Source organism: Bicyclus anynana, chromosome 17 (assembly GCF_947172395.1).
Source record: "Bicyclus anynana chromosome 17, ilBicAnyn1.1, whole genome shotgun sequence".
Taxonomy (NCBI): Eukaryota; Metazoa; Arthropoda; class Insecta; order Lepidoptera; family Nymphalidae; genus Bicyclus; species Bicyclus anynana.
Window position 1 is genome coordinate 2227104 of NC_069099.1, and position 17004 is coordinate 2244107.

The 17004-nt window shown below is 36.8% G+C and overlaps 2 protein-coding genes across 2 annotated transcripts; one reads left to right on the forward strand and one right to left on the reverse strand.

Moving 5' to 3' along the window:
* Nucleotides 1-443: 443 nt before the first annotated feature.
* LOC112051274 (uncharacterized) lies at nucleotides 444-13026 on the reverse strand. The gene is made up of 11 exons (XM_052886397.1): nucleotides 12389-13026; nucleotides 9930-10052; nucleotides 8534-8668; nucleotides 7464-7616; nucleotides 7023-7203; nucleotides 6251-6470; nucleotides 5590-5694; nucleotides 5228-5380; nucleotides 4467-4652; nucleotides 2875-3049; nucleotides 444-1600 (listed from the first exon to the last, which is right to left on the reverse strand). The coding sequence occupies exons 1-11, from the start codon at nucleotides 12768-12770 to the stop codon at nucleotides 1455-1457; spliced, it is 1959 nt and encodes a 652-aa protein (XP_052742357.1). The 5' UTR covers nucleotides 12771-13026; the 3' UTR covers nucleotides 444-1454.
* Nucleotides 13027-15224: 2198 nt separating this feature from the next.
* LOC112051273 (immediate early response 3-interacting protein 1) lies at nucleotides 15225-16767 on the forward strand. The gene is made up of 3 exons (XM_024089843.2): nucleotides 15225-15430; nucleotides 15602-15703; nucleotides 16588-16767. Exons 1-3 carry the CDS (start codon nucleotides 15343-15345, stop codon nucleotides 16641-16643), a joined length of 246 nt encoding a protein of 81 aa, XP_023945611.1. The 5' UTR covers nucleotides 15225-15342; the 3' UTR covers nucleotides 16644-16767.
* Nucleotides 16768-17004: the final 237 nt, after the last annotated feature.

Consider the following 17004-nt stretch of genomic DNA (forward strand, 5'->3'; position numbering starts at 1 on the left):
GGGGTGGAATTTATCAAAATTCTTTCTTAGGGGACACCTACGTCATAGTAGCTTTATGCATGTAAAGTCTCAGCCCAATTGGTTTAAAATTGACAGTTTCATACAATCTTTCATCCCTTATTGTATCCCCTTGGGGGTAGAATTCATCATTCAATCCTTTCTACAGCAGATGTCTACGTCATAATATCTTCCTGCATGCCAAATTTCAGCCCGATCCGTCCAGTGGTATTCAATAAAATCCCAAATTCAGAGCAAATTCAACCTTAAGGATTGAGTTTAAGGTTCAATTTGCAAATGCGACTACTTGAATTGAGTGTCAAGAAGTTGTGTTTGGCGCTCGTTGACGTTTGTGGGGACGTTTTTAGGTCGCTGATTGTGCATTTACTTTTTAATAGAAGATCAATGCCAACAGATGATGAAAATTAAATTTAAAAATAATAACATCACTGGTTAATAGTCATTTATTTTATCAATCACAGATATGAGAAACAGACAATTATTTGTATTCTTAATCAAAATAACCTTAATAATAATAACAGCCACTTAATAATTACAAAAAATACACAAAAATAATGTCTTTTTACATTTGTAGCGTTAGCTATTAACCCAAAAGTGACATTTTATAGGCAGTTTTGTACCTAGAACACTATACAGCAACAAATGCGCTAAAGCAGTCGTCGACAATCAAATCTATACTAATATTATAAAGCTGGAGAGTTTGTTTGTTTGTTTGATTGAACTCATTGATCTCAGGAACTACTGGTCCGATTTAAAAAATACTTTCAATGTTAGATAGCCCACAGGGGTACCGCTACCATATGTGCAAAGTGTGCAATGCACACATGCGCCATCCATTAGTGCCCAAAGTTTGCAAAAAAAAATACAAAAATAATTAATCTTTTTTTTATTCTTTACAAGTAAGCCCTTGACTACAATCTCACCTGATGGTAAGTGATGATGCAGTCTAAGATGTAAGCGGGCTAACTTGTTAGGAGGAGGATGAAAATCCAGCCGGGGATCGAACCCAGGACCTCCGTCTTGTAAATCCACCGCGCATACCACTGCGCCACGGAGGCCGTCAAAAAATCAATACATCTAAATATTATAAAATATCAATCTCTTTCGAACAAAAACAGAATTTTTTAAATTCATTAAGAGATAAACGGAGATATGAGGTAACAAACATTGAAAAAAAAAAACTCAAAATTTTGTCAAAAACGCATCGAATTGAGAACCTCCTCATTTTTTTTGAAGTCGGTTAAAAAAAGAGAATTCAAAACGCCATAAGAAGCGCCAAAATTATTTTTCGCACACAGGCGCCAGTAGTCCTTACGGGGGCCCTGATAGCCCATTAATCGAGGAAGCCTATCCTACGGGAACGGGAACTACGCGGGTGGAACCGCGCGACGTCAGCTAATACCAACTAGTAGTAATTATGAGGTATCTTCTGTGTCTCATGAAATCGGCTTCAACAAGTTAATCTCGTTGCCCCTGTAGCAATACGCTTGGAAGTTGCACACTTTCTTGCCGTCCTTGTACAGGTACAGCTTGAAGCACGACTCGCAGAAGAACGCGGGGTCGAACGGCACCCTGGAGCACCCTGTATCACAACAAATTCATAGTTATATGCGGGCGACGGGGGGAAAGACTGCGCGGTGCGTGCGGGGAGGTGAGGTGCATCAGTCGTGGGTTTTTATTTATCGCTACCCCCCGGCCCGCGCGGACTATCGGGAGTGTTACGAACGAACTTGCCAAGCTATAGTACCATAATTAAAAAAAATACCACACACCTGAAGTAAAACTTTTTTAAATAAAATAACATAAAAGAGAAGCTTAGCAATAGGGTAGTTGAATCATATCAAATTTAATATAAACTTCGTAATATTAATTTCGTAATACATGGAATGAGGATTCGAAATATATCCATATTAATTAATAAAAGTTAAAGATTTCTTATAAAACTTAATTTAAAAATCATGTATTTTTTTTAAATTTTAGCGTCAATATTGCTGTCGTCCATTTTGTGACGCCACAATGTTACTTAATGTACTAAACGTCAAACTAATTGTCAACTAATATTTTTGTCAAACGCACCGTTAATTAAGTAAAGGATTAGTTAACGAAACAATTGAAATATAGACCATCATGGCTGACAGCGTTTTGGCACGTATTGTCAAAAAAATATTGAAAATTAATATTTTCATGCAATTTTTCAAAAAAATATGATATTTTTTTTAGATCGATAATGAACAATAAAATTTAAGAACATTAAAAAAAATGTCAACTAGCCTATTAGTAGCAGTTAGTAGCGCCATCTCTCGTGTCGACCTTGATTTACTTCACAAGCTCCCACTACTTAATTCACGAAATGCCGATAAAAGTCTATACAGTTGCGCGCGGCTTTCTTGTGTTGTGTCGTAGTTTAGCAGTATTACTACAGTTACATTTTTTTAGTATTAGGATTACAGTTTTCGTAACTAGCTTATTAATGATTTGCAGATTCCCGCGATTTCAAGCTCGTAATTCTCATCCAACAATTTATCGTCGTTATCAACCCATATACGGGTCACTGCTGAGCTCGAGTCTCCTCTCAGAATGAGAGGGGTTAGGCCAATAGTCCACCACGCTGGCCCAATACGGATTGGCAGACTTCACACACGCAGAGAATTAAGAAATTCTCACCAGAGAATTTCTTAATTTTTTTCTATAATTCTCTGGTGAGACTTAACCATAAGTGTGGTTAAGTCTGGTGGAAATTCTCCGTTTGAGACATATTCCTCAAGTCAAATTTTCTAGAAATACAAGAGTAGCTTTCCAAAAAAAATTCTATTACATATCGCGTTCAGCAGCGCACTTCGGAGAAAATGAACCAACCTGTGACGATCCATTTGGCCCCCAACTCCGTGCACGTGGTGCAGTATATGGTCTGGTTCTGCGATATGGCCGTGTGGAAGGGGTACACGGACTGGCGCAGCGGGTCCGTCGCGTTCAGCAGCCGGACTTCGGAGAACGTGAACAGATGCTCGCAGTTGCCCTGATGGACATATACCTGAAAATTCCAATATTGTTACCAAGGACCTTATTAACACGTAAGGTTCAGAATTGCTCCGAAAAGTTACCTACGACGTTATTTACAACAGCTTCTAGACACCTACTAGGTAGGAAGGTCTAAATCGGGGATTATGTGTTAATCAAATTGTTCGCCGGATTTCGATCATTTTATTATTATATCATCTCAGCATGGACAACAAACTTTCATCTCTTTTGGATAAAAGTGACCACTAAAAACTGAGGCTGCAGTTAAGACTGTCTTCTTTTGAAGACACTCCTCAAGGGATACTAGGATGGAATATTCGAATAATCGCAAATTTGTTCTGTTTTCATCAGTGACGTATCAAGTTTTAATACAATTTTTTAGCCACTGGCCTCGAATTTATGGGGCCTCGAAACTTTAGAAAGTTCTTTAAGAGGCCCCGCTTCACGGTGCGGGAAGTCTACTCTCTCACCTCAGGATGGCCCAGCTTGACGAGCAGCTGGTCGAGGGACACCTGCACCATGTCGCGGTGCGGGAAGTCTACTCTCTCACCTCAGGATGGCCCAGCTTGACGAGCAGCTGGTCGAGGGACACCTGCACCATGTCGCGGTGCGGGAAGTCTACTCTCTCACCTCCGGATGGCCCAGCTTGACGAGCAGCTGTTCGAGGGACACCTGCACCATGTCGCGGTGCGGGGAGTGTACTCTCTCACCTCAGGATGGCCCAGCTTGACGAGCAGCTGGTCGAGGGACACCTGCACCATGTCGCGGTGCGGGAAGTCTACTCTCTCACCTCAGGATGGCCCAGCTTGACGAGCAGCTGGTCGAGGGACACCTGCACCATGTCGCGGTGCGGGGAGTGTACTCTCTCACCTCAGGATGGCCCAGCTTGACGAGCAGCTGGTCGAGGGACACCTGCACCATGTCGCGGTGCGGGAAGTCTACTCTCTCACCTCAGGTTGGCCCAGCTTGACGAGCAGCTGGTCGAGGGACACCTGCACCATGTCGCGGTGCGGGGAGTGTACTCTCTCACCTCAGGATGGCCCAGCTTGACGAGCAGCTGGTCGAGGGACACCTGCACCATGTCGCGGTGCGGGAAGTCTACTCTCTCACCTCAGGATGGCCCAGCTTGACGAGCAGCTGGTCGAGGGACACCTGCACCATGTCGCGGTGCGGGGAGTGTACTCTCTCACCTCAGGATGGCCCAGCTTGACGAGCAGCTGGTCGAGGGACACCTGCACCATGTCGCGGTGCGGGAAGTCTACTCTCTCACCTCAGGATGGCCCAGCTTGACGAGCAGCTGGTCGAGGGACACCTGCACCATGTCGCGGTGCGGGGAGTGTACTCTCTCACTTCAGGATGGCCCAGCTTGACGAGCAGCTGGTAGAGGGACATCTGCACCATGTCGCGGTGCGGGAAGTCTACTCTCTCACCTCAGGATGGCCCAGCTTGACGAGCAGCTGGTCGAGGGACACCTGCACCATGTCGTGATGCGGGAAGTCGCCCAGCTTGCGCTGCCGCGCCCACTGGCGGATGGGCGCGGAGAGGTCCTTGCAGCCCTCGCGCGTGTCCACGTAGAACACGTTGTTTATGAACAGGAACCCAGATGGAAATAAATCCTGAAATTATGACATATTATAAATTACAATATTTTATCAATATCAGCCGAGGGACGTTCACTGCAGGACATAAGCCTTTTGAAAGTACTTCCAAACATCATTATCCTGAGCCGCCTGCATCCAGCAGCTCCCTGCCACTCGGTTGATGTCGTCAGTCCCCTGGTGAGGGGTCGACCAACACTGCGCTTTGTACTGCGGGGTCACCATTTCAGCACTTTGAGACTTTGGCTCTCCTCATTTCTGATTCGATCACGCATTGATACTCCGAGCATAGCTCGTTCCATCGCCCGCTGTGTGACTCTGAGCATTCTTGTGAGGCCCATAGTTAGCGACATATTTTGACTCTTAGCGATCACTATCAGATGTTAAATAATGACTGGAACTGAAGACTTGCCGTGCTCTCTGACAGACGGCTGTGTAACAACAGATTTCTCAATTATATTTTTGGGACCCCAACGTCCATCGGCTCTTCATACTATGTGGACCCGCGAATTGCCACTTCAGCTTCGGCGACTTTCTTCTTCAGCGGATCTCCTCATTTCTGACGATGATGACAGATGACTGAGATGATGTACCTTGGCCGTGGTTTCGGGCTGGTCTTCGGGGTTCTGCGACACGTCGACGCGCATGCTCAGGTCGTTGGGGCACACGAGGCGGTCGCGCAGCGCCGTCAGCTTCTGCCGCCCCAGCAGCACTATGTCGTTGCTGAACACCGAATGGCGTGTGTTCTGAAAACAAATTTAAAAATTAATCAATGTCGCAGAAAACAAAACAGTACCAAAAAATATATTTTGAATAACTGAATTACTTTACAGAAATAATTACAAACCCAAATCGATCTCTGAAAACCGCATCAAAATTAGAATAGTACTTGTAGTTTTGGAGAAAGTTGCTAGACTAGACTAGACTAGACTGCATGTGTTTTGTGCATACTCACATGCCTATCTCTGTTGCTGCAGTAGAAGGGTCGGTACACGCGCACGCGAAACACCAGGTCCTTGCCGGGCTCCAGGGGTGATAATGATATCTTGTAGTCTTCGTTCTACAACAAAACAAGAAGGATTTTACAAAAGTAACCTATTCACTACTCTTGCTCAAAAACACTGTCATATTACCACTCCACAGCAGGGCTAAACAAGCATTTCAGCCTCTAGGGGCTAAAGTAATTTTGTTTTTTTTAATTCTTGTCTGTTACGAGTACTAGCCTATTATAAAACGAAGAAGGTTTAATTCTTAAATAGAATCATCATAGCTGGTTACGAGTAAGTAAAACCCTGATTGTTTGATAAAAAATTTAATTTTTTTTTATATTTTAAGCCTGAAAAGTGAAAGGTGCGCAACCAATGAGCAGGAGGTCGCGGCGTGCGCGCCCAACACACACACATGCGTGCACATGCGTGTGGTCGCGCGCGGTAGTGCACGGTGAAATGTGCGCAGAATGAGCTTTTTTTTTTAAAAAAAAAGAATATTTGCCATGTCTTTTTTTTTGTTGCACACTAAAACGTTACACTGTCATTCGTTTATCGAATTTCACTGTCTATATTTTCATACCGGGGGCTATATATGAAAAATCGATTCTTAAGGAGTAAAGACAATACCTGTGGCAGAGGCAGCAACTTCATCCCTCTATACTTCAACCTCTTGGCGTACAGGTGGCGGTCGTCCTTGTCCACTCTGAGTTTGAGCTTCTTCACAAGCCTGAGGTTGCCGTCGAAGTCGGCCGCCTCCAGCGTGCTGATGATGTGGTCCGGCAGCGGCTCCTGCGTGGGGTTGCGGCTTGACATTTTCAACTCATTGCCCGTTTTTAAATGGTGTGGACTGAAAATGATTAATAGAAAACCAGAAATATTTTAATGGACCTAGCTAATCTATATGAATAAACTAACGGACGCCGGCGACCTCGTCCGCCCTTAGACCTCTTTAATGATGGATTAAAGAGGACGAGTCCTTACAGTAGTATCGCTGTAAAGATTGGAGTAACTTTTCCCGTTTTCCCAACATTTTTACTAAGCCAATTATTTAACTAAATACTTATTTATACATCATATTTTCATCTCCATATACTTTTATATGGGGGTATATATCCATACACTTTTATACAGAAGGTTCCCTGGGCCGGCGTTGTATGGGCCGGTGGCCATTCCCCTTTTTTTCATGACCACTATCAGATGTTAATGACTATGATTAAGACAGACGGTCTAACATGCTTTTCGAGGCTCGGGGGCTGTATACCAAAAACTTCTAAAATGCAGGCTGGGAATTTAACTGAAAACTTGAAAAAAAAAGCTAAGTATTTCATGGATTTACCGGCGTTTTGTCGACGACAGTGCACTGAGCATGATTACATTGGTTAAGGCTTCAGAGAATTACCTGCAAAATTTAGCAAGTTTGCTGAAGTCTTCATCACTGAGATCACAACCCACATACTCCCTAACTTTGGCAGTCTGAAACTCGTCCAGGTCGGCTGTGTTTTTGGGCGTCCCAAAAATGGGTAAAAACTTGAACGCTTCAGTTAAATTCTTTGTTATTATTGGTGGTGTTACTATATTACCTGCAGTAAAAATTCATAATAAAAATACATTTTACATTAATAAATTGTTATACAATAACAAAGGTTTTTGTAAACAATTCTATGTATTTATTTATTTGATATATTATTTTAAAATACTATAATATTATTATTTTGGTATTCTTGAATTTAAACTTTTTAGTTAGGTTAGATTAAGAGAGTTTTCAATGGAATTTGTTGTTTTTTGCATAGAATAACAAAATAAAGAGACTTCTTCAAATTCACAATATGCTATTAATTACCTTTCACTTGATAAATCTTTGGGCCTACATCTTCAGCAAAAAGATTATATTCATTATCTGCATCAACTTCAATAGGTTGTGATAGAGATTGGGCAGAGCTTGATGCATTACTTTCTTCCTCTACTGTGTATGTTACTGTAAGTTTGCTTCTATCTGTAAAAAAAATAAAGGGGCTGGATACTTTTGTTGAGGATATGTTACAAATATGATTTACGAAGTGTGAACCTATACCAAAGAGTATGTAATCCTAACCTATACTAAAGTCATACTCAAAAAGTACTGTTTACCAACAAACAAATTAAAAATGAGGTTATAAATTAGTAGCCATTTCACATCTAATAATAATTATAATTAACATGTTCTTAAATTAATGAAGATAAATTTGATTAATAAGCTTAGAACAATTAGATATGATTAATACATTTTTTATAACTTTTTATAAACAAACCATACACAATTTAAAATAAATAAGTAATGAAATGACATGCGTTTTCTACCTTCATTTCTAATTTCTTTGTTGGTAAACAGTATACATCAAGAAAGGCTGTAGAATAGTACCTATGTAACATAACTGTCTTGGTCTCTTCTAGGGTTGGTTTCTTCCAACTTTTTGATTTAGAGTTGAATCAAGAATCGATTTTTCATATAAAGCCCCTGGTATGAAAAAATATGGGCAGTAAAATTCGATGAACGAATGACAGCGTCACGTTTTTTGTGCGCAACCTATTCTGCGCACCTTTCACCGTACGCTGCACCTGCACCTTTCACTTTCCAGGCGTAAGTATTGAGACGTACATAGTGTACGCTGCGGGGCAAACATACACTTTTTGGTTACTATTTAAACAGTAAACTCTATTCATGCGTCGGAGCTGACACACACTTTTTTTTATATATTAAGGTTTTATTTTAGTTCATATTATTATACTGTATATTTATATTGTAAAAAAATGATTTTTTGTTTGTATTGCATGTAATACACACATGACATTCCAGCTAAATGTTTGTGAATCACAGGTATAAATTAAATTTTCGTGGTAAAAATTATTATTAGTTAGAAAAATATTAATTACCATTCACTTCATTAGGCTTTGGACCTTTATCTTCAGCACCATCATTTACTACAACAACATCATTTACAACATTTTGTGACAGAGAATGGATGGAAGTTGATGTACAACCGTTTTCTTCCCCAATTGTGGATGTGACTGTAATAAAAATTTGGAAATTTACATGTGATTGCACTCTCAAATATGGGGAGCTGTTGGCAGTCTATATTAGTAAAGAGTATGCATTACCTACTTATATTATTAAGATATTATATTATTGAAGTAAATGCATGAGTTACTCATATTCAAATAAGTGCTCAAGATGTAATGTCCTCCATGTCAGAAGTACAATTGTTTAGAATTTAGATAATAGTTGTCAAATCACTCTCATATAATAGGTCTTAAAAAAGTTTAAAAGGCTTGGGCTAAAATGAATGTCACATTCGGTAGACAGAGACTTAATCTTTTGCACTTCATCATTGCATATATCCCATGCTACTTCCATTTTCATACTTTTTCATTATGTTAGGGTAGGGTAGAGTAGGGTAGGGAATGATAGTTGAAAGTTTATATCGAGTTTCACGCGGACGAAGTCACGGGCGTCCGCTAGTAAAGTAATATTATCAACTGATTACCTTATTTCAAACAGGTACACAATATTTACTTTATTTATTACTTTACATTTGTTGTTCATCTATGAGTGTTTTTGTCTTCTACCTTATATCACCACTTTCATTGTGTGCTGTGATTACATTTAAAAACTTCCCTTCCATACAACAGAGCTCAAACCCATTAGAACATTGAAATGAAGTAGGCTTTACTTTTTAACCAACTTCAAAAAAACGAGGATGTTGTCAATTCACATGTTTTTTTTATATTTGTTACCTCGTAACTTCGTCATTTATAAACCAACTTTGATGTGTGTTATTTTTGTTTTAAAGAGAATACTTCCAGATTGGTCCCATTTAATTTTCACGAACATCAATTTAGTAATTTCGTGTTATAATCAAAATAAGTGAAATAAGTTAATAAAATCGCCAATAGTGTGGCGTTTGCGGTTACTATGCTAGGACACACAAAAAAAGAAAAATGAAATCTTTTTAACAAAAAAATTAAATTTTTCATCTTCTCGTCTTTGAAAATGCATTAATCTAAAAAGCGAGAAATAACATCCTACCCTATGTCCTTACTATTGTTTGATTCATATGTGGTGTCAAAAAACCAAAACAAACTTTAAGAGCCTATTTGACATAGCACCAACAGCAATTTTTCGTTTAGGTACTAATGAGTAATTGATGTATGTTATAATAACATTGTCAGTGAAAAGTATGAAGACCTTTTTTGTTAAATTTGCAGTGTTTTGCATAGAATAGCGTAATAAAGAAAATTTTTTTAAATGTAAGGAATATTTAATAATTACCTTGCACTTGATATGATGTTGGTCTATGGTAATTAACTATAACATTTTCAGCAGTTTGTGACAATCTTGATGTATTACTGTTATCTTCATCTACTGTGGATTTTACTGCAGCTTTTACTTTCTCTGTAATTTATTTACAATTCACATGTTAACTACAGACAGATATAGTCAGCTTTCAACTGTGGTGTCTGAAAATCTCTACAGAAGGCCTATGAAGAGGACTGCTCAAATTTATTGGCTGCTTAGACCAATTACCTTTGGACTAGTATAACACTCAAATTCACCGAGAAAATTGTTTGTAGTTTTATGGGGGGGACAATGTAAACTCACACATCCAAAATTTTCAAGACCAATAAATATATCACATACACTACACACAACTATAAATTTAAATCATAAAACACACATGTGTAATTTCAACACAATGAAATAGAGTTTGTATAAACATGTTAGATTGTGATCATATACTTTTGACGAAGGGCTAACATCTAGTGAGGCAGGTCCTTAGATAATTGGTCTGAGATTGGTTGACATGATAATATTTTACACCTTCCATAAGACAAAGGCTTATTATAAACTTGTTTAGATATTCCTAAGAGAATGCAGATGATGACTAGTGAGACAAGGTTTGAATATATGTATAGATCAATATTAACTAATAAATACATAAAAACAAACATTGTCTGTCTCAAAATAAATAAGATTATAAAATCTTAAAATCACTTAAATTTCTTTTATTGTAGTTTAATGAAAATTCATACCTTTTTAGCATCCATACATTCAATGTGACATCTTAAATTATATATGAACTAGCGGACGCCCGCGACTTCGTCCGCGTAAATTTCGATGTCAACTTTACTACTACCCCTACCCTACCCCTACCCTACCACTACCCCAACCCTACCCAACCCCTACATCTACCCTACCCCTACCCTACCCCAAACCTACTCCTACCCTACCCCTACCTTACCTACACCCTACCCCCATCCTACCCCTACCCCCATCCTACCTCTTATTTTTATTAAATAATTTATTTTAATAAGGATTAAAGTTTAGTTGTATAAATAATGACGTAAACCTAAGTATATAAAATTAATAATTTTTAAAACACAAAAGGTACTATATCTGCTAATATATAGAAGATAGATATATGGTGTCGCGGACTTTTTTATAGAACTTTTAAAGATACATAAAGTCTCTATACATTAATTCCAATTTTACACAATAGTTAAGGCAGCGCATGCGAATGAGTCTGTTTAAGAGGATTTTCAGTCCGACCTGTATGACAAAAACTGTGATAACTCGGCTAATATATATGATACCAATATAAAATATAGCCTATAGCACTCCCCGATAATATAGAATTCTACTGGTGAAAGAATTTTTAAAATCGGACCAGTAGTTCCGAAGATTACCCCATTTAAAAAATGTGACAAACTTACAAACTTACAAACTTTACCTCTTTATAATATTAGTATAGATTTCAAACCTAAACACAAAAATAACAAAGATATTTACAATTTGCAGATTCATACAAATCTGACCAACAATATTAAATACTGTGTTAGTAACACTGTATTAAATATGCATAAAAAAAATTAAATAGGAAATTTATACACAACTCAATGTTAGTTGTGGTCAACAACGAACATTATTGAAACAAATAATACCCATAATATCGAATTATGTGTTCAAGAAGTGTAAAAACTATATATACATAAATATATAATGGAATTAAAGACAAAATTGTGAAAGTGTGCACTCAGTGTTGTAGCCTATTATTCGGATCACTTTTTGCAGTGATTTTGTAGGGACATAACCAATCTATAGTATAAAATTATCATTGAATCTGACAATCTTTTGAAGCAATTATGATTACTTTTTTTTTTTTATATATTTTAGTATAGAGTATTTTTTAGCAATTTGTGGCATTGCTAATATACATTTATAGCCATACTGCTTCCCTAAAAAAGATATGACCACTAATCCTGTTCTCTTCCAACTAGTCGAAAAAGTCTGTTGTGTATAAAAAGTGTATGACACTAGTCAGCCAGTAACACAACATCTCAGTGATGAGGCTGGCCACCTCAGACCAATTATAGGAGGACCTGTATCACACTCAAAGTCACGAACAAAATTGTCTGTCATTTTCTGAGGAAAACAATCTTAGATTTGGTACATATCTTATACTAAACTAGAAGTTTTTGCCCGTTTTTTACACAATTCAATTGCACAAAAAGGTATTTTTACAGAGCTCTTTAACCGACGAACACGATTACAACTATTTAACATGGATTCTATAGAGACAGTTTTTATAATCGCATTAGATTGTTGATCATATACTTTGACAGAAAAGTAACGTTTAGCGAGGCAGGTCCTATACAATAATTGGTCTGAGCTGGCCACTGTACTGTGGAACTGTTACGGCTTCAAATGAACACATATAATAATATCTTTACCTTTACTTAGGGACAATATTTCAACAGTCTCAGATTTGACAACCATGACATTAGGATCATCTTCACAATCTTCCTCCAATCCTATCAGACTTGCTCTCCTCAATGGCAGATCAACATCTTCGTTCTCACTTTCGTTGGCCTTGCTATGCAAAGAACACGGGCAGTTGGAATACGGACCACAAACACTCATAGGATCACAAACAGAGTTACGACCTTTCGAATCCTGGGTGTTTTGTGATTGTGTCTCGGCAAACTCGTTATGCACCGTCTCCATTGCGGGAGTTTCTGCGCCAGTTTTAATTTTATCGTTAGTAGCATTACATGTTTCTTGCATCTGTGCGGTTTCTTGAACAGACGTGGAGGTGTCCATGGGCATGGACATCTTGTTTGTTACAGCAAGGTTAATTTTAACAGCACTTTGTTTGTTATTTTGTTTTTATTTATGTTTATCAACGAGTATCACGAATTAAATGTTGATGTCTAACTGCTATAACATTAATTTTCTATTTAGCAGGTAATGTACTAATGTAGATTGTAGACTTGTAGAGTAATAATTTGAAGTTTTTTAAAAAGTTTTAAATTTAATAAATAATGTTAATTTGCCCACCACAAAGTTGACAATACAAACGTCAAATGAAGGTTGACAATGACATGACAAGACATCATTAATGAAATATATTTGACGTCGTCAGTGCTACCAACTCTTCAAAATATTTATCCCTAAAGATTGTGTCAAAAACCCCTAAAATCGGCTTAATTGATGAGTTGTCCCCCTAAAAAATATAAATTCATAATAATTTGAGCGCCGACTCCTAATGAGGATCGACCTCCACAAGACAAAGACACTCGCAACATATTTGTTTATAGTCTTAGGACTGATCGCAGATTGGCCATACAAGAAAAAAAAAATAATAATAATAATTTAGAAATAATATGCTGTAATATGTTTCAAAAGTCTATATTTAACAACTTCACTGTCCAATGAGTCACATATGACTCATGAGGACCTTTTGAAATAAGTTCAGGAGTCATATACGAGTCATTTGTTGGTGCAACTTGGGGCTGTATTTTTGTTGTGAACGTGGCATATTGTACCAATAATAAATACGTGAACTTATAGCAAAAAACCTTAAATATAATGAAGTGAAAAAAATTTCGTAATTTATTTATTTTTTTAATTGGGGGCAATAATAATCATGATGAGTATTCGTAAAGGATAAGATTTTGTATTTGAATGAAATAAAACTAAAGTAAAAGACATTAAAAAGGTTTTTTTTAGCGAAAAGACAAAATAATCAAACGTGTTTTTCATTGTAGCAATCTAAACAAAATGGTTTTTTGCATGCTTTGCACTCTGTGTGCACTTGTTTGGCTTTACGAGCTAATTGCTCTTGACTTTATAGTTTGGCATAGCAACCGGAGCATCTCTTCCGAACTAATATATTTTTTACAATATTACGCGGCATTTCTTGAAGACTGTGATTAGAAGAAAGAGAGGAACTTGAAGATCCGGAAGTCAGAGAGAGCGAAGGTCTTTGGGGCACATTAGATTCTGTAGTTGTCGCTGCTGGCCCGAGGAAATATCGAACTAATTGTTCTTGGACTTGCAAAACAGACAATTTCTGATGTTCTGACGCCAACTCATTGTGAATGCACCTAGAAATTATAACGGCAATATGAAATAGAATATCAACGGCTATTTTTTTTGTACTAGTAATGTGTGCACCCGTGACTCACTGGACGTGGGAGAGAAAATATTTTATTCCACGTCCATGAGTCATAATGAGTCAAAAAAATCAAAATAGTAAAATAAATTGAAAACAATTATTATTTGTATGAATTATTGTTTTTTTAAGGCAATGTGAATATTCTTTAATCTAACGGAACAAGAAAAATGCTGGACGTGGGCAGTCGAATTTTTTTTTTGTATGGGGACAGTGAAGTTGTTAATACAGACAAAATATTACATCTTTATCTGAAGATTCAGATTTTTTGATGTTGACAATGAATAAATTTAACAATTTTTTTTATTCGATAAAAATTGCCGCCAGTTGCCTCAGAGTGGTTGTAGAATAACGTATTATATGTCGTTATAAGTCGCTAGGTCAAGAAAGAAATATTAAAATTATCATCAATTTAAAAATATTAAAGAGTCTAAAAATCCCTGAAAATACCCCTAAAAATTTCAGACCCCCAAAAAAATACCATTTCACTTATTTGCCCCCTAAATCTGGGCGGAAAACCCCTAAGTTGGGAACCCTGGATATCGTCAACATATATAATGTATCATCTATGGTCGTCAATGTGAATGATGGACGCTAGCACAGACGACAAGTTAGTGAAAGACGATAGCTCAATTGACGTCAGGGTTCCGCTTAGGGTTTTCCTTCCAGATTTAGTGGGTAAATAAGTGAAATGGTATTTTATATAGGTATTTTCAGGATTCTTTTTTTATTTTAAATTGATAATATTAATATTTCTTTCTTGATCTAGCGACTTATAACGACATACCATACGTAATTCTACAACCACTCTGTGGCGACTGGCGGCAATCCAATAAAGAACAATTGTTAAAATTAAATGTCAACATGTATGATTTCAAAAATCTGAATCTTCAGATAAAGACATAGTTTATGTATTAAATAAAGTCTTTTGAAACATGTCACAGCATGCATAGCATATTATTTCTAAATCATTATGAATTTGTATTTTTTAGGGGACATTAACGGGCGATGTTAGGGGTATTTAACACGAATATTTTTGGGAGTTGGTAACACTAAGTGACATTTGTCACAAACAGTACCACAAACGGCTAAAAAGATAAACAGTACAAACCACAGACTAATAGATCAAACGTCAACTTGTTGGAAATTGGAAATAATAACAAACAGCTGTCTCTTATTATTTAACTTTTACAAATTGTCTTCATTTTCTTGTATCTTAAAAAGTTAAAAATGCTGACCTTATGGAATTTATTTGAGGCTTCTTTACTTTGTTTAAACGCGGTATGCGTTCTACATGAAGAAAGATTTATGCAAAAAAGTAAGAAATTCCTAACCTAAATCAATCGTATTTTTATGGGAATACGAAATTTAACTAAAATAAATTTCTTAAAAATCACAACACATTATGTAGACCACATCTATTGGCTAAATTGTATTATATAAATTTGATTGTAACTTTGTTTGTTTTCTGTTCGTTATACCTACACAGTGGGATGGGGTGCGAATACTCAAAATCAAGGATTCGAGGACCAGTCGTCGATTAAATTTCAAATTTTAAATCTAGTAAGGTCAATACGAACAGTTACAAGAAGTAAGTAAAACATTGAATTAAATAAAATTTCAGATATTTTATTGCCTTTAATGAATAATAGTGCTTAACATTTTGTGATTAGCTTAAATGGTTGCAATCAGTAATACTAAGCTGCAACTGTCTCATTTTTCTTGTGTATACTAGAGGTGAGGCATATATACAGGAACAAGTTTCAACACTATAATAGGTTTGATAGAAGACATATAGCGTATGAGTATGGAGCAGGAACATAAACACATATTAGGCATATTTAAAAGTACAGAGTAACGAAGAGTGTGAGACGTCCGCAGAATGCGAGTCCAATACTCGAAAATACTATAGCGGTCCAACCATTGTCAGATGCATTCAATTAGTAATGTGTGAGTAATATGGTAGACGTTGCAATGCCGAAAGAAAATTGATTTTGTTGTTCAGGCATAAGACTGATTTTAACTTCATCTCGATATACTACTCAGTATGTGTTTTAGCAAGTATGACTCGCCTCTAGTGTATACAATGTTAAGTTCACTCTTTTACAAGGTGCTATTTATCACAGAAATCAGCATTCTTTTTGTTGATATCAGACATGATTAGTTTGCAGTATATAAATTATAGGTATGGAATGCCCTTCTAGCTCTAATTTTCTTACCACCTAAAAGTGAGTATAGTAAGCACTGCACTTCAAGTCTGCTTTGTCCTTGCAACACCTGGGACTGTGATAAGAATCATCATCCCTGATGAATAAGAGCTATATTTTTTACCCTGTATTTTCACACCAACTGGAAATATGTGTGTGAAACTGAGGACTGTCTGCTAATAAACTATAATTTTACTTTTAACTTGATTGTTTTAAGATTGTTATTTATTTTATTTATTACTTAAATTGATTTGTTTCATATTTTCAGTTCCACTCATCATTTTAAATATATTAACAATAATATTTAAATTACTATTGGGATAATGAATCATGATGTGGAGAAAGAGGATGTATATGAAGAATAACAAGTCTTATTGAAAATATTAAGAAGCAGGTGTATTAAGATGTCTAATTTTAACTACCAAATATATATATTTTTTAAATGAAATGTCTTACTACCTAACCCTACCTCATACCCCTCATTTTTAGGGTACCATAGTCCACAAGAAACCCATTTTTGCTTTGTTTATCTTTCTGTCTATCTAAGATTGAACTTGACTCTTAAAACTTAATATTAGTCCTGCTAAATAGTTTTATATGGATAATATGTGATAAAATTCACGAAAATAGGATATAAATATATATAACGACGCTTTTATAACTTTTATTTAATAAAATGAAAAGG